Source organism: Squalius cephalus (genome assembly GCF_949319135.1).
Source record: "Squalius cephalus genome assembly, chromosome: 7".
NCBI lineage: Eukaryota > Metazoa > Chordata > Actinopteri > Cypriniformes > Leuciscidae > Squalius > Squalius cephalus.
The window spans coordinates 1,314,000-1,333,273 of record NC_137128.1 but is presented as its reverse complement, the minus strand read 5'-3'; the positions used below and the strand labels follow the sequence as shown (position 1 = coordinate 1,333,273).

General features: G+C 40.0%; 1 protein-coding gene across 4 annotated transcripts in view; it reads left to right on the top strand.

Moving 5' to 3' along the window:
- LOC307161746 (cadherin-2) overlaps positions 1-19,274 on the top strand; it is a 124,451-nt gene that overhangs the window by 78,408 nt on the left and 26,769 nt on the right. For all 4 annotated transcript variants that reach the window (XM_079876679.1, XM_079876680.1, XM_079876681.1 and 1 more), the window contains 7 exons: positions 1,017-1,161; positions 1,254-1,426; positions 3,534-3,671; positions 6,073-6,258; positions 11,718-11,971; positions 12,245-12,387; positions 15,836-16,069. In XM_079876679.1, coding sequence (XP_079732805.1) covers positions 1,017-1,161; positions 1,254-1,426; positions 3,534-3,671; positions 6,073-6,258; positions 11,718-11,971; positions 12,245-12,387; positions 15,836-16,069 — 1,273 coding nt within the window. The remainder of the gene's footprint in view (positions 1-1,016; positions 1,162-1,253; positions 1,427-3,533; positions 3,672-6,072; positions 6,259-11,717; positions 11,972-12,244; positions 12,388-15,835; positions 16,070-19,274) is intronic.

Here is a 19,274-nt window from a genome sequence, read left to right as displayed (position 1 = left end):
ACAGTCAGAAGGCCAGAGTCGGAGGAACGGAGATCACGCCTTGGAGTATGAACAGTTAAAGGTTCAGATAGATACTGGGGTGCTAGGCCATGCAAGGCCTTATAAGCAAGCATGAGTATTTTAAAGTCTATTCGAAACCTGACAGGGAGCCAGTGAAGGGATTCCAAAATAGGGGTGATGTGCTCTCTAGTCCTGGTTCCTGTCAGGATTCTAGCAGCTGCATTTTGGACATATTGCAATTTATTGTCTCCTAATTAATATGCAATAACAACCTGCTTATGACATGACTATTATTAGTCATTATCAGGGATAACTGACCAATCAGACCCAGAATGTCATGATTGGTCAATTGAAATGAAGCATTTCAGAGAGTCAAAATCTGCTTTAATTCAACCAGTCTGACCCACAGTGATAAAGCTGAGGACATGACACCAGCAACACTGAGATTTAACATTACCACACTTTACAATGATTTAAAGGGATAGTTCACTTTAAAATGAAAATTCTGTCATCATATACCCTCATGTTGTTTCAAACCTGTATGAATTTCTCTCTTCTGCTGAACAGAAAGGAAGATATTTAGAAGAATATCAGTAACCAGACAGTTTCTGGGTCCCATTGACTTCCATAGTAGGAAAAAAATATATATACTACGGAAGTCAATGAGACCAGAAACTGTGGTTACTGACATTCTTCTAAATATCTTCCTTTCTGTTCAGCAGAAGAGAGAAATTCATACAGGTTTGAAACAACATGAGGGTGAGTATATGATGACAGAATTTTCATTTTAAAGTGGAGTATCCCTTTAATGTCAGAAGTATTAACCTTTTCTAAACATTTTCTCAATGTATTGTGCAATAACTTGTGTATTTAAATGTTTGTTGCCATATAGTCAGTGAGCACAGTAAAACTAATCTACACTTCTTACTACCTTGACATATCAGCACAGTTACATGTGTTTTGCATGCCCTGTATTTGTTCATTTATATGCAGTCCTCTGTGTGTTATGGCCTCAGTTGAGGGCCCATGCTGTGGACCTGAATGGGAATCAGGTGGAAAACCCCATAGACATCATGATCAACGTCATTGACATGAATGACAACCGGCCAGAGTTCATCCAGCAGATCTGGAACGGAAGCGTTCCCGAAGGCTCTAAACCAGGTCAACCCATTTCACATGTGTGTGTGTGCACGACAAGCTTGTGTGTGTGTGTGTGTGTGTGTGTTATTATATTGTGTCTTCAATTTCCATAGGCACGACAGTAATGACAGTGACGGCAGTGGACAAGGATGATCCCAAAACTCTTAATGGGCAGCTGCGCTATAAGATAGTGTCCCAGAATCCCGAGAGCCCCAGTGCAAACATGTTCACCATTAACAACAGGACTGGGAGTGTCATCACTGTTGCTGCTGGCCTGGACCGAGAGGTACATCAATGCCACATGATCTGGTCATAAACCTTGACCTCTGCAAAGACATCTTGATTACCTCAAGTGCTTTACACTGAGAATATACAATGTAAAGGTAAAAAGTAAATGAATTGATATCAATAAATAAATAAAAACATGTGCTAAACATACATACAATATACAAACATACAATACACTGATGAACTAATAAATCATACATAAGCAAGTCTAAAAAGGTGCGTTTTAAGAGAGGATTTAAGTCACTAAGGGATTCAGCATGTCAGTTCTCCTGAGCCTGGTCCTCAGACCCCCACGGGCCACAGATGGGCACACATGCATTCGCTACATAAACAACGTGCGCAGGACGGGAAAGTGAAAACTGCGTCGGGCTGAAACTAGCCAAACACACTTGCATCGCACTGGTGTATTAGGGCCCTAAGGGTTAACGATCCGGCTGAACCAATGAGCACATCCTCTGTCTTATCACCTTCATGGCAAAGAACATTTTGAGACATCCATATTTTTATCACAGAAATGCGATGTTCAAGAAAAGCAACAGCCGTATAATCACCGGTTTAGAGTGGATGTAAATCTGGGTGTCATCAGCATACAAGTGAAACTGGAGACCAAGAGATCTAAGGAACAACTATTATAAAACATCTTGTGTAACACCCAAAAGCTGGCTGAAGATCTGAACATCTGAACATCTTCTGCTGCAGGTTTGAGAAGTCTATCAGCCTCTCGCTCTGCCTTTATTTATTTCCTCTTTTCCTGCTCCCCAATCCTCCATTTCTCCCTCCATTCCCTCCCTTCCAGCTTTTACACTCTGCGAGGAAGATGTTATTTCCTGTTTTTACTCCGATATCTAATAAATCACTGGAAGTGAGCAAGGTCTGGTCATGCTTTGTTCCCACACAGCTCAGGTCTGAATGAGTACAGTAACCCTGAACTCAGTGGTTATGGGATGCCTGGAGAGGCTGGTATTAGCACGCCTGAAGCTCATCACAGGCTCACTGCTGTGTGTCTGTAGATCACGTACAGTAGGTCTGTGGAAGATGTACTGACCCTGGGACTGCACTTTATTCTGGAGCTCCTCTATCAGCCTTATCCGGGATAGAGATGAGTCCACATCTAGGCAGGAGAGCACATGATTGCTGTTTAAAAGAGGTTTTGTCTCCACTGACCATGACTGTTCCTTCGAGTTGTTTGGTATCTCATCTGCAGTGTGTCCTCATCATCACAGCAGATGATGTCCTTCTTCATCAACTGAAGAACCCTAACCTGGCGAAGGACACGCTGTGCTGATTTCACAGGTGAACCTGTCCTGTCCTGTCCTGTCCTGTCCTGTTGGGTTCAGCTCTGCCACCGGCTGGACAAGCACAGACTCCAGCGAGTGTTCGGGACCGGCCTGGACCTGTACATGGCCCGTGTCAAGAAACACGTTGGGAGAATTGTTGGTGGCTCTTCTCATCCAGCACACAATCTGTTTAGACATCACCGTCTGGCAATGCAGACTTAAGACAAGAACTGCCAGTTATCAGAACAGCAGCCACAAACTGTAATATTATTTTCCTTCCTTTCTTTTTGTGTGCAATACCATATTTAAGTGCAATATTATTTTAATTACTTTTAAATAACCTTTTTTTGTTTTTGTTAAGCACTACATTTGGTATCTGTAATTACTTTAATGCATTGCATGTATGAAATTTAAGACAGTTTGCATTACATTATTATTAGTTTATACAGCATTTTGTCATAGATTTGTCTGACTCCGTCGGGCTACTGGGGAGTGTGAATCAATCCCAAAATAATAATTTACATGAACATCACCATAGAAGTGCAGTATAAAGCAAACATAGCTTTTTAAGTATCATCTTATAAAAGCATCAGATGAAAAACACTCAGATTGCTGATTATGAAATCAGGGCACAACACTGGGAACCTGGAGGCAAAACTCTTCACGCATCCTACAAGAGGGCCACTGAAGTTAGTTGGCATTGAAACTATTAAGGATCCCTCTTGTCTTAATGCATAAAAAGTTGTTGTTCTTACTTTGCTTTTTTCAAAGTGAAAAGAAATGCAAGAAAGTGTAGCTGAACATTCGCTGTGTGGTCTGTCTTTGCAGAAAGTGCCTCAGTACACACTGATTATTCAAGCCACTGACATGGAGGGAAACCCCACCTACGGTCTCTCTAATACATGCACTGCTGTCATCACCATCACAGACATCAACGACAACCCTCCAGAGTTCACCTCGGACACGGTGAGAACACACACACACACACACACCGCTTCTGCAGAGGAAACTCTGACAGAACTGATGAACTTCTCTCAGCTACTGAACCCCACTGAACCCCACTGAACTGATATCAGCTGAACAATGACTGTTTCTCCTCTTTTTAGAGCTGCTTTACTGCAGAATTTAACTTTCCTTTTTAACAGAATTCTTTTCTGTTATTTCTGTAAAACTGCTTCGTATAAAGCGCTATAGAAAGAAAGGTGATGACTTCTCAAAAAACTGTGTACCTTTACACATTTGATTTTCAGTGCTCGTGCTGAAGTCTGATAATGTGTGCTTCTAAAACACTTGCACCTTTTTCGTTTCGTTTATTTATTTATTAAGCACTTTTACAAAACTGACCATTGAACAAAGTGCTGTAAAATATCTAAAACACAAAGACAACCATAAAAACACAACACTAAAACCACACTTAAAATAACAGCGAAATAACCCCCTCAGTTTTAATACATGAACAACTTCTATACCCCATTAAATGCAAATGCGAGGAGGTATTCCCTAAGCTTGTGTTTAAAAACACTTAATGTGGGTGTCGATGTGAGAGAAAGGGGTAGATCATTCCAGAGTTTAGGAGCTATCGCTACAAAAGCTCGATCTCCACTTCTCCGTTTAGTTCTAGGACTCGTTAAAACCAGCTGGTCAGCTGACCTTAAAGACTGTTTTGGTTCATATTTCTCAATCAAATTCACCAAATACAATGGAGCCATACCATGCAATGATTTATAAACAAAAACTTTAATTTTAAAATATAAAAAAAAATGTCAAACTTTATTCTGTAATCGATCAGATTAAAATCTCTAAACTGTAATGTGGTCTCTCTTACGAGTACCTGTCAGAAGCCTCGCAGCAGAATTTTGGACCAGTTGTCAGCGGCTAAGCAATGATTTATGTATGCCGACATATAGTGAGTTGCGGTAATCTAGCCTTGTAAATAGAGAAGCATGAATGAGTTTTTCGAGATCACACGTGGACAAAAATGGTTTCACCTTCGCTATTAATCTCAAGTGATAAAAACAAGACTTAACCACAGAATAAATCTGTTTCTCTGAGATCACTGTCAATGAGAACTCCTAAATTTCTCCCGACTCTATTTGCTTCTTACTGTTCTTTTTCAGAGGAAGATACAGTAGACTTGCATATCATCTGCATAAAAGTGAAAGGGGATTCCATGCTTGCTAAAAATTGACCCAAGGGGTAAAAACTACAAAGAAAACAAAATTGGGCCGAGAACGGACCCCTGAGGAACCCCTCTAAGCAAAGAGACAGGTTGTGAATAATCTCGACCAACATTTACAGAAAATGTTCTGTTTAAAAGATAAGACTTAAACCATGCAAGCGCTATACCCGTTAATTCCCACAACCTTTTCAAGGTGTGAGAGTAAAATGGTCATTGTCAATGGTGTCAAATGCAGCACTAAGGTCCAGCAAAACAAGAACTGCTGAAGACCAGCAGTCAACTGCAGTCAATAAATCATTTAAAACCCTGATCAAAGCCGACCCAGTACTATAGTAAGCCCTAAAATCTGTTTATTTGATTCAAAACCACCTTCTCCAAAACATTTGATAAAAAAGGTACCTTTGAACTTGGCCGATAATCTGCTACAACAGCAGGGTCCAAATGTGTGTGTGTGTGTGTTTTTGTTTTTTAAGAGGCTGAACAAGAGCATGTTTAAACTGATTAGGGACTATTCCTGTTAAAAGACTATTATTTATAGATAGGATACTAGGGCCAAGAACATCAAATGCTTCCTTTACTAATCTCGCTGGAATACTATCTAATAAACAGTTTCGACTGCTTGATTACCTCGGCTAGTGACTGCAAGGAGATCATTTCAGAATGGCCAAAACTAACAGATAGGGGCCGGACAACTGAAGAGTCAAACAAACTATCCTCAAAAGTGCCAGCTTTACATGTCAAACATTTTGCTTCCCACAGATCTTGACTAGAACAAAATAATTGAACTTTTTGTAAATGTGCTCTTTTGTTTGGACACTGTTTTGGCTCAGGATAACTGTCATTGGCTGCTCTTGAACAACTGTATGATGCCGTACACGCGATTCACTCGTTCATGCTACGAGTAGGCTAATGGTTGAGACAGGAATTTGGCCAATAGCTGCAAGCTTTTATTAATCAACCAGTTGGTGTGTGAGGATTACAGAGAGGTGTTAAAGCAATGCAAATATGCATACTCATCACAAAGTAGTAGACCATAAGCACATCATAATGAAACTAAAGCCAAATTTAGAAATATTCTAAATATATACATCGAGTCAAACTAACAATGCAGTATTAGCATGTGACATGTAAATGAAAGCATGATATGCCCTCTGTTTTACTGTCACATACATGTGTTATGTTATACAGTTTTTTGGCGAGGTACCAGAGAACCAGGTCAACATTAATGTGTTGAAGTTGACGGTGACGGATAAAGACCAGCCCAACACTGGAGCGTGGAGCACTATCTACAGGATAACAGCTGGTGACCCCGCGGCTCACTTCTCTGCGCACACTGACCCGGTCTCTAACGAAGGCCTGCTGACGGTCATCAAGGTGAGGGAAATACTGCACTCAGCACAATTACAAACATTTCAAAGAACACACTTGTGGCAGATAAACCATTATGACACCAATCGTTCAAATCAGTCTGATAAAATGATAAGCTAAAGAGATGTTATTAATATTCATAGCATTCATACTATTTACGAGTTTAGTTCTAGCGCACATTGATTTAAAAAAAAGAAAATAAATTTTAGACAAGCACTGACCTGCAAAATATCAGATTAATTGCAAAAATGTTAAGGTTAAGGTTAGGGTTAGTTTTTACATTACAGCTGTTTTAATTGTGGACCGCTCCTGGCGTGCGTCTGGCAAATCCGCCGTTATAATAGCAATCCGCCATGGAACAAGCGCGCCTGCTCTTAAAGGGAATGTGAGATGACGCTCTGATTGGTTTATTTCACGTTACGCCCAAACCACACCTATGAATAATGAAGCGACTTCAGACCAACACATTTGAGATTTGCGTCGGAGAGTCATTTATCCCGCCGGTATAATAGCAACAGCGCCCGAGATCCGCCCACAAAGTTACTTGCGTTTCAGATCGTTAAAATAGGGCTCTTGAGCTTTCATGATAATTCAATTCAGGCATACAAAGTGTGCAAATGACTACTTTTCTTATTCTAATATTGATCATCATGTTTTACTTCAGAAACATCATGTCCATCCAAAAAGCATGTGAGATCTTTAAATCAATAAAAATTATATATAGCAAAAACTATGTATTTATTTTCAGTTATTAAGCGCATATCATTGAAACCCTGTTGTAATTGTTAAATTTTCCAAGGATCAGCCCTAAAAGTGGTCGGGCAGACCAACCTGATCAGCCTGAGGGGAAACTACAGCGGTCAAAAGTACGAAATCGCTCATAGCTCCTAAACCATCAGATTCAAAAGTTTTTGGCCCGATTGGAAACAAACCAGTGCAGCAAGATTCTCTGGAGTCTGGTAGTCAATACATTTAAAACAAAGTTGAAATTTTAATTCACATTCTTTAAGGGCCAGCAAAACTTATGCAAGTTGGAGGAGCCACTTTTACTAAAATGGCTATAACTCGTGAACAGAATGAGATATTTTCACCAAACTCGGCACGAAATTGTAAGACATCATTCTGCGGTTGTGTGAAAAGCATGCATGACTGGCCACTTGGTGGTGCTATGACATGGAAAAAACTTTAAAATGGGTATAACTATGCAACCCTAAGTCTGATTGAGTTGAAAATTGGCATGTGGTGTCTTCGTCCAAGGTGCCAATACTGCCCTTGAGGACATTTGCGTATCTCAAAAAACAGAATCTGAAAACAGCTATCAGACAAGATTAACGGAGGCCGATCGGAACAGAACTCGCTGGCCTGGGTTGCGTTTCCCGAAAGCATCGTTGGCCAACTATGGTCGCAAGTTCATCGCAATGTCCTTTGAACTCTATTGGTAACGACGGAACTTGCGACCATAGTTGGCCAACGATGCTTTCGGGAAACGCACCCCTGTTTGACTCACGGCCATAGAGGCCTTTGAGAAATTCAAGAAAGCCATCGCGTTTTTCCCACAACATTCACACCGCATGGTAGAACTCCTCTCTGAGCAACTTTGCCTCTAGGACCAACGCTGTCAATCGAATCGTTTGTTAAATATTGGAGATTATGCTATATGCTATATTTCCAATGTGAAATTACATTTAAATGACTGAAAAATGGTCTGGTCAAAGTAGAACTTCACAAAATTAGGTGTGCATATGTGCCATATGATTCTAAAGAAGCATAAAAACTTTTATGGAGATTAGACAAAAGGTCGGACTTTTACTGTTAAAAGGCACATATTTCCTAAGGTAAATTGTCTATATAGGCAGTAAATGGTCTTTTCCATCTATAATCTAAGTGGTTACATGCTTGCTAAATAAAACATAAAACTTTTTTACGTAAGTGCTTAAATAATAATTGTAATAAATAATAAAAATAATAATTGCTGCTCACAGATATATTTTTTTAAATATATTTCAAAATTGGATAAACAGATTAACTTGGTAGTTAAATCGAGCTTTTTCCAATTGAGACAACTCACTAAGGTGAAATCATTTTTGTCTTCTAGAGACTTTGAAAGACTTCTCCACATTTTTATTTCATCGCGTCTAGATTATTGTAATGGCCTCTATATAGGCATTAGTCAGGCCTCTCTCTCTAGACTGCAGAGGGTTCAGAATGAGGCAGCTCGCTTGTTGACTGGGACACGAAAGCGCGAACATATTACACCTGTTCTTTCCTCTCTTCACTGGTTGCCAATCTATCTTAGAATTAATTTCAAAATGTTGATGTTTGTTTTTAAATCGCTTCATGGCCTTGCTCCTAAGTATATGTCAGAATTGATTAGGCAATACGCTCCGTCAAGAGCGCTTAGGTCTGCTGACCATTTGCTGTTGGTTGTCCCTCGGGTGAAACTAAAAAGCAGAGGTGAAAGAGCATTTGCAGTAGCAGGACCGAAGCTCTGGAATAGTTTGCCCCTGCACATCAGACAGGCTCAAACCCTTGCTATTTTTAAATCGAATCTCAAAACTCACTACTACAGTTTGGCATTTGATGCTATGTGAGAGTATTGTTTTATTGTTTTTTTTAGGTTTTTTTTTTATTCCTTTTATTTTAAGTCATGTTGGTTGATTGCATCATTGATGTGTGTACAGCACTTTGTTAAACACTTGTTGTTTTTAAAAATTGCTATATAAATAAACTTTGACTTTGACTTTGAAATGAAACAGAATATTGATAGTATAGAGGTAAAATGTATTTATTTAAATATATTTTCTACAAGTTTACTTGTATTTATATTTCCTCATATATTTCTGGCCATTTTTTAATACATTTTCCAAGTAAATATATTTATGTTGTTCAAAATATGTTTTAAAAAACTACATTTTACGTTCACAATGTATTTTCTCACCGCTTGAAGTAAATATTCTAATAAATTTTTGTATTTGAAGGTTAACTAAATATATTTTGTTTACAAGCAGTAGTTTCAATGCAATTACCAAAAAAATTAAATAAATTCTTTTATCTTTGATATTTATCTCCTTGTTAATTGTAGATCAAATATTGGTGTGCCAAACTCATCACTTTCTGGCCAAAAAAATCCCTGTTTTATATCTAAAGTATGTTTTACATTTAAGTCATTTGTACAGAAGAAACAAGTTTTTGCAGGCAGGTGATTTTTTATTTTTTTATTTCTTTGATAATTTGTCAAAACAAAAGACCACTGAAGAGTTTTAGCATTTAGTTATAATTGTATTATATTTTCATTTGCATGTCAGCCTTATGCAGAAATGTATTTTGCTTGGCCGACTACATGCTGAATCAGAAACATTTACATTTGATAATTTAACCTTAACCCTAACCTGATTTACAAATGAGGAGAGCAATAGAAGCAGCTAAACTAACAATAGGACAACAATATGCAAGTGCTGTGACCCTTCCTAGTTTAATCTAACACAGTATACGCATACAGAGAGGAGAAAAGAAAGTGTTAGTATTAATAGATCAATTGTTGATGAAAAAGAAGCGTCTTCAGCCGTTTCTTGAAAGTGGCTACGGACTCAGCCGCTCTGATTGAGTTAGATCATTCCTCCAGCAGGGAACAGTCATGGTGAAGGTCTGTGAAAGTGATTCTGTGCCTCTTTGAGATGATGCACCACAAGACAACGTTCACTTGCAGAACACAAGCTTCTGGAGTAATGAGTTTAGGTAAAAGGGAGCAGAGCCAGTGGTTGTTCTATAGGCAAACGTCAGTGCCTTGACTCTGATGCGAGCGACTGTTGGCAACCAGTGCAGTTTTGTGAGGATGGAAATCTCAGTTCATTATTCTTAATAACTATATTTATTTATACCGAACATTTCAGCTTGCCGACTTACCGGTCTTTTATCTTTAATAAAATGCTATTTTATGTTTCTATTAGCTAATGATGATTCTGAAAGAAAATGTGATGGGATTCACTGTTGTTATAGTAACTTAAGCAACTTGCACGCACATCTAATTGACAGATAAACCACAAGCTCTTATTTCAGTGTTGTTGTTAAGGTTATTGTAAGCCCGCGCTCAATCGGCCCAATGGGGGCATCCGGTCAGCGGGGAAGGTCTCTGCGTGCTACTGTCTTTTCTCGTGGCAAAGTATTTTTGATTAAATTCAATACATTTTCTCGTATGTATTTTCTCGTTATTTCATCTGACTCCAAAAATGAAAAGGTTTTTATGATATCTGTGCATCATTAAATGTGACTATTCCTTTTAACTCTTTAATGAAAATAATGGCAGAGTCCGTTAGAATAAAATCAATGGTTACAATTTATTATGTCAGGTAAATATATCACGCCAATTTCATAATCAGTTCAAAGATAATCAATACAAAACATCAAAACATCTCTGGAATAAAGAGAAGAAATGCAAACCCAACATTAGGAAATACATGATGCTGAGAGTTTCGGCGACTCTCCGTATCACGGGCTGATCTGAGGTACAGAATCGCCCCGATCCTCTAGTTGCATTTCATTATATAGACAGAAACTTCTTTAACATGGAAACATCTGCTAACAATGGGAATTTACATTCAGAGTTGAAACCTTTTGGGAGTAGGAGACCATTTGTCTGGAGACCAACCCTCCTTGTGTGCCAGTTATCTCCAAAAACCTTATTACCTTTTGTTTTACTCATTTAGGAATGAGACATTTGTACCAGTCGCACTGAGACATTTCAAACAATACCAAACGTGTGTAATATTGTATGATAATTATTCACATTATAGATTCTTGGGTGAATTTTGGTGATCTCAGCATGAGGGATGGGGGAAGAGGGGAAGAAATGTAGATTAGGATTGCTTAGGTGAGACTTGCGTCTCGAATGATGGTGCTAGTTTCACAAGAGAGAGTTCAAATGTTCATTTCCGTAAAGGTCCTTTGTCCTCTCAGGGAGTGGTCGTTCCTCAAGTAGACTGCCTGGCATTTATCTAATTTCTCAAGTCTTACTTTATGTTATTTTAGTGAACAGGGTTAATGTAGGTATAATGTATTAAGAGGACAACCTTTGTTGTTAATCTGAAGTGTGCGCGTGCATTTTAGACACTTACATTATGTTCTTGCTCCATCCATGCAACAAATGTGAAATACATAAACCTGTCTCACTTTTGCTGATGTGCCAGTGGTTTTAGCCCTCCGTTCCATAAGTTGCCGACCCCTGGCTTACATAGAGACAAGAACAAGAACACATGGTCAGGAATTACACAAACCATGTGCTCAGATACAATGTTCAAAAACATGGCAGGAGTGTCACGTCACCAACAATTAGAAGTGTGAGAACTGTGGAAAGAATAAAATAGAATAGAATATTTAGAATTTTACATTAACACAGAGTACATTACCGGTTTGAATTAATTTTATGTAGATTCATTTAACAAATAATAATGATTCCTTCTTTGTTTCAGCCCATTGACTACGAGATCAACAGGTCGTTCGTGCTGACAGTGGTGGCAGCAAATGAGATTCCTCTAGATAAAGGCATCCGTGTCCCCCGTCAGTCCACCGCCACCGTCTCCATCCGCGTCAGAGATGTCAACGAGAGCCCGTATTTCCAGCCCAACCCTAAGCTGCTGGAGCTGCAGGAGGGCTTGCAGGCCGAGTCTGCGATCGCCACCTTTACTGCTCAGGATCCAGACCGCTTCATGCAGCAGAGCCTCAGGTGACGCAAACATCTGTCCTGAACATATTAATCAGAGCAGAAGTCACACATGTGTTTGAGGATGAGCCACAGAGTAGAGTTAAAATCAAGGAGGCTGGAGAGGCAATCAAGAACTTTACCCCTCCTCCTAGAGATACTTGGGTATGTTATAGCTGTGCTGTTCCAAAAGCTCTTCGACCAATCAGATTCAAGGAGCAAAAAAATGAACAGAATAAATATATATATATTATCTAAATCTTTTAGTATGTCTTAACATTGTTACTCTCTCCTTAGGTACAGCACGCTGTCTGACCCTGCAAACTGGCTGAGAATTGATCCCATGTATGGACACATCACAACCATTGGTGTTTTAGACAGAGAGTCCCCATTTGTGCAAGACAATATCTACACGGCTATGTTCCTTGTCACTGACAGCGGTATGTTTTCTGTCTGAGAAAATAATTATATTTGTTTTCTTTTATTCTTGCTGCTTTTTTTGAAAAGTAAAATCAACAATCTGAAAAAAGGAAATCCATAAAAAGCTGCATTTAGTGCAGTCATATACAGTGTGAGTTCAGACACTCGGAAGGCCGTGAGCCCTTGTGTTTGTGTATTTCCTTATTTCTGTCTATATGATGACATGGGAACAGGGAGAGCCTATACACTGGATGAATTCCAGTCCCGGAATGTCCCAAACAACCCTAACCCAAATTAGTTGACTTTATCAAAATTGCGTGGAAACCTATTATCAATAAATCATTTCAAAAGTTTGTGTGCCCATATAATCTTAGTGTAGCGGCAGAATCAAGTTAATTTGCGAATCCAGGCACTATACCATGCACATATTCCATATTGTACAACAAAACGCGATCAATAGCACAAAAAAACAAAATCAATAGCAAGATTTGTTTCTTCTTTGTTCTTTATTGACCAGCGTCAATAAAATGTCCCAGTATCACACACAAGCAACACTCCTTTGCAAAGTCTTGAGTTACCTAGTGTCTTACTTCAAGCAAAGCTCCTCTGCTGTTGTCACAGTTCAGGGTGCTTCATGGCCTTCCCTGTTGTCTGTGTTGTCCTGTCACTTTCTGCAGCTTGTTACCTGGGCAATTTAGCGCTGATTGCCGAGTCATGGACTTAGTAGAGGAAACAGGAAGCAGACGTTCACCAAATCCTCAGGCAGCAAGAGGAAATCAACGCCTCTCACCGTGCTTTCTCTGAGCTGTCTCTCCAGTTAACCCAGCTCTCAGAACTGCTTGATCACTTACAGATCAACCCTCCTGCACCGCAGGTAAGCCCGACACACTTTCGCGGATCTTTGAAGCTGAACCTGGATCCATCCTCCCTGTAACCATTCTGCTTCCCGATTGGCTAGTCCTCACTGCACTGCGCAACATCACGGTTCCTGCAGGGTGCCCTGAGAGCCTGTTGTTTGTGTCCGAATTGGTCCGAACTAGCATCCTAGAGTGAGGCCACTCATTCGTACTAGCTTGCCACTCAGAAGCAACTTGTATTTGCAGTTTAATCAAGCAGCAATTTTGGTGGCCATCCATGGTGCGGAACTCTTGTCGGTTTGTGTCGGCCTGTCTGGTTTGTGCTGCGGGCAAAGGCTTCAGTCGACCCCTGGCAGGGCTACTCCAGGGGAAGGCCCTGGTCACACATAGCTGGACTTCGTCACAGGCCTACCCCCGTCTATCATCAACACGCTAATCCTCACTGTGGTGGACAGGTTCTCGAAGGCGGCCCATTTTATTTTCCAAAACTGCCTTCAGCGAGGGAGCCAGCAACTGTTGTCTTAGATTACGTTTTCTGTATTCATGGCCTCCCGGTGAATGTGGTCTCTGACAGGGGTCCCCAGTTTGTGTCTAAGTTTTGGGCAGAGTTCTGTCGACAGCTGAGGGCGACTGCGAGTCTCTCCACCGGGTACCGCTGACTGACGGTCAGGCTGAGTGTGCTAACCAGGATTTGGAGAGGTTCATGTCTTGTGCGGCGTCTACGGAACCGTCGTCTTGGAGTTTCATATTTACCATGGTCAAGAATGCACATAATTCCCTCCTGGTCTCATCTATGGATTTGTCTCCCTTCCAGTGCTGTTTAGGCTACCAGCCACCATTATTCTCCTCCCAAGAATCCAACGCCGTTGTTCCATCCATGCACTCGTTTATTCAGAAATGCCTCCATATGTGGAGGATCGCCAAAGAAGCACTCACTAGGACTGGTGACAGGACCAAGGCGTCGGCGGACCATCACTGTGCTAAGCCCCTACTTTACGTGTGCGGTCAGAAGGTCTGGTTATCTTCCCAGGACATTACTCTTAAACTTCCCTCACATAAACTGGGACCCAAATTGAATGAACCATCCCATTAAATGGGATGCTGTCACAGTTCAGGGTTCACAGTTCACCGGCCTTCCCTTTTGTCTGTGTTGTCCTGTCACTTTCTGTAGGGTGTGTGCAGATCACGCGCTGACTGCCCTCACCTGCCGCTCGTTCCCTTATATTCTCTTCTGTGTCTGCCCCTCATTGTCAGTAGATTTTTCTGTACCTCGTCTCATGTTCTGTGGGTTCTATGCTGTGTGTTTTATCTCTGTTTTGCTGCTGTGTCCAGGACTCCTAGACGAGGAGTTCGACAGCTCGCTGTGCTCTAGCTGTTCTCTGGCTCTTCTTGTTTCTCGTCCCGTTGGGCATTGTACCTGTGGTGGTGACCACTGCCTGTGTCCGCAGGTGTCTATACGGGTGGCTCTGAAGCTTTCACACATTCCTTTTTTCTGTGTGTGTGTCAGTACACTTTGGATGTTGAGTTGCACGAACTCTCTGCTTTTGAGTCCTCCATTCACGTTTCCTGACAGCTGTACACAATAGCAGGACAAATGTCCCAACATGCCAATCCATATTGACCTCACCACATGTCTGCTGTGTTTGCAGCCACACTCTCATGACAAAAAAAAGCAATAATCCACATATGCATACCTTCAGCCGTGCAGAATAACATTTCCTCCGCTCAAAAAATTAAAATAAATAAAAGAAACCATAAACAAAATGATTTGGGCCGACTGGATGTGGTTCACAGCCGTGCCGTACGCCGTGGTGACGTTTTATCATGACTTTGTTGCCGATAACAAGCCTGCAATTGTGTGACAAGGCACCAGACATAAATCCTGGTGGTGTTATAACAGGCCAGATCATACACAGAGAATCGGTCAACAACAGTAAATCCAAACCTTGTAAAACAGGCAGTGTCATAAATAGAGAATCAGCCCAAAATGATAAATCCGAAACGTGTAGAACATGCAGGGTCAAAACACAGGTAAACATTTTAAAACCAGGCATGCAAACTAAAGTTGTGAGGCAAATAATCCATTAAAACAAGGCAAGCAAGATCATAGACAAGAATGCAATAAACTGTTTAGAGATGTCACCAATGGCAAACACAATGTTGCTGTCACATCACCTTCATGGACTTTTAGTTTGTTTGTCTTCAGTCACATGTTCCCTTTGTTCTATTTTCCCGCCACTCATCAGTCACCATGGACACATCCTCCACCACAGCTGCTCATCATTTAGTTCGTTATCTCGGTGTATTTACTTCCTCTGTTTTCATTCTTCAGTGTTGGTCATTGTTTGTGTATGTTTGTTAGCAGTACACACTGTTACACCAGTTCGTCTTTAGTTTTATTAAACTGCGTTGATAATTTGATCTTGTCTTCAGTCCTTCATCCTCATCTTCATCTTGTGACAGTTGCACTGCAGTGCTTAAATAGTCTCTGATTGATGAACAGATTAGAAACAGGTGTGTTAAATGTCCAGGAGAGGGAGTCCTCTTGTAGCACGCTGGGATAGTGTCCCAGGAAGGGAGCATAACAGTAATGAGTCTGTTTGGTCTCCAGGGATTCCTCCGGCCAGCAGCACCGGTACTCTGCAAATCCTTCTTCTGGATGTCAATGATAATGCTCCTGAGGTTTTCCCACCAGAGACGGTGATGTGTGAAAAACCTGAGAACAACGGCATTAACATCACAGCGTTGGATGCAGACATTGAACCCAACACTGGACCCTTCTCCTTTGAGCTGCCCTTACAACCTATTGATGTTAGGAAGAACTGGACAATCACGCGTCTCAGTGGTGAGAAAATACACACACACACACACAGAAATATGCAGAAAACAACATCTCATCGGCCTCCTGAACTGTCTACACCATACATGAGCAATTAGGTTTTCATTACAGTGGTCATTAGCCGTCTACACTGGAAGCACACGATGTATCACAACACACCTTCAGTAGATTCCACAATCTTTTTTAGACGTATTGCACAGTTAATATTTATTTTTCATGTCCATCTGATTTGATTGCTATGCATTTTATATTTTAATATATTTGAAAGTTTCATCAAAGCTTGTGATGTTTCTAATCTTTGAGACCTTTGAGAGGAGAAAAGTCACCTCCCTCCAACGCAATTAATGTTAATTATTATATTGATATTGATTATTATAAAACAGTTACCTCACAAGGATTTTTTAAATTGGGTTCTGGGGCTGCAAAGGGGGCGCTTGTCTGTGAAACAGTTCAGTGGAAAATATAAAAAAATAATGACAAAATAAATAAGTTGTTATGAATTTGATATGTAATAAACTGGTCAGAAATCATGAGTTCAGTCCCAATTATTTAATTCTGTTGACAGCCATTTATTCAGTTTTAAACATCTAACTCTAATGGTAGAAGAGACAAAAAACATGATAACTTTTCACATTGAGCTTAACCCTAGGTTATCGTCTTTTAAACCCCTAATTTAACTCTAGGTAAACCAATGTTTCACACTTGCTTTTACAAGATTAAATATACATTGCGTTGCCAGAGGTGTACAGTGTGAAACAATGCACCTTTAGAATGTAACGGCCAACAAACCACCCATTAAAACTCCTACTTTTGCGGGAGTTTTCCACACATCTAGATCCTGGGAAAGTTTCCCCAGCTGCTCCCAAGTGAAAAAACCCAGAGGTTGGGGACTGGTCAAGCGGACAGTATCCATGTGACTGAAGAGCAGGGACGTCCAAGTTGTAAAACCTGGCAAAGGTGGATGGCGAGGACCAGCTGGCTGCTGCACAGATGTCAGCAATGGACACTCAAGAGGAGGCCATTCCCCTGGTGGAGTTTGCCCTCACCTGTATAGGGAATTGCAATCCTAAGGACTTGTATGCCAGCGCAATCGCGTCTACTTTCCAATGAGAGCATTTCAGCTCTGACTGTGGGAACTGGGTAGAGCACTCATGGTACACCTTAAGGGCCTGGACCGGGCAGAGTGGCTGTGGCGCCTGCTCATCCTCAGTATAAGGGAGAGCAGAGACCGTTATAGATTATGCTCTGAAGGGTGTGGAAAGCACCTTAGGCACATAGGCTCTTCTCAGACTAAGGACGACTTTACTGTCATTAAGCCCAAACTCAAGGCAAGATGCATCCACTGAGAGAGCCTGCAAGTCGCTCGACTGATGCCAAAGCTAGCATAGGGGTGGTCTTTAGTGAAAGAGGCGGTAACACTTAATAATAACATTAACAGAAGTTATTAGTTAATGATGAATTAATCATTTACAGAACATGACAATACATTCATAAATGGTTAATAAGTGGTATACTATCATTTTATGAATGTTTTGTTAATTAAGTAATTTATAAATTATTAGTTAATGAGGATCTAATCATTTACACAGCATGAATATATGTTTATAAATTATTAATAAGTGGTATGCTAATGATTTACAAATGTGTTGTAATCTTTAAAAAAATGTAAATCATGAAATAAGTCAAACTGTTCAATAGTAGATGGTTGATTAGCTGATAAATTATTTATCACTTATAAATCATTGCAGTATTTGTCAAAATTGTTTTAGTATCATTATCTCAATAAACAATGGTTATACATGAACAAATGATGAATAAACCATTAGTAAATGATCAGTATTTAATTTATTGATGTATATTTAAGTTGTAAGCTTGTCTGTGTTCAAAAGCACAAACATGCAGGAATGCTAAAGCAGTAATTTTAAGAAGAGTAATTTATTTGTTTTGAAGTGGATAAACATTTATAAATCACTTACAGTCAAGATGATTTCAGTGGGTTCTGTTAAATCCTTTATCTTATCAGCACAGACTTGTGTTCTGTGTGGGATCTAGTGCTAATGTGAACCGGTTTGACCTTCCACATCAGGTGCACAGCAGTTAAAGAGTCCATGTGTGTCAGTGAAGACAGCTGTCTATACCCTCACTAGTCAACACTTACACTGCAGTACAAACTACAAAGTGTTCAACACCTATTATAAATGATGTGTAAATGCATGAATAAATCATTTAAGGATAAGGATAAACTTTATTTGTCCCCGAGGGGAAATTTGTCCTTGGCAAAGTGCTACAGTACAACACACTACACAATACACAACAATGTATACACAGCACACCAATGTATAAAAAATAAATAAAATACAAGATAAGTAAAATACTTAACACATTTAATTGCTAATGTGTAAAGGTGCATTGCTCCGGGTCATATTCAGCAGTTTTACTGAGGCAGGAACAAATGAAAGCTTCAGTCTATTAATCTTACATATTGGCATTCTCAGTCTCTTTCCCGACGGCGGCGGCTGGTATTCACTAAAAAGAGGATGTTCAGAGTCAGTACTAATACTCGTTGCTTTCCTCATCATTGCCTCTTCGTATAGAGTCTGTATGGGTTCATATTGTTTTAATCCTATGACTTTCATGGCTGTTTTGTGGATATGGATCAATTTGCTTTTCAATTGAACAGACACATTTCCGAACCAGACTATAATTCCATAACGAATAAGACTTTCAAGTGTGGCTCGGTAAAAAACAAGTAAAATGTCACTGCCCACCCCATACAGTCTTAATCTTCTTAAAAAGTACAGCCTCTGTTGTAGTCGTGTGCACAGACTGTCAATGTGTGTCTTCCAACAAAGAACATTGTCCATGTAAAACCCCAGGTATCTATAAGATGTAACTTGCTGTATCACTGTGTCTTTAATGATCACAGACTTATCTTCAGATACATTTCTTGGGTCAAGGACCATTTCTTGTGTTTTTTGTACATTTAACGCAAGACAGTTCTTGTCACACCACTGAATGAATCGATCTATTTCACTATGGTAGGATGATAGGTCCATATCCTTGTGTAAGAGACTCAGAATAACAGTATCATCAGCATATTTTATAATACTATTATTATTTACAACACCTTTTGCATCCCCCCATCTAAAGTGTAAACTATTAATCACTATTAAAAGATATATATATGGTACTATATATATATGGTATAGCA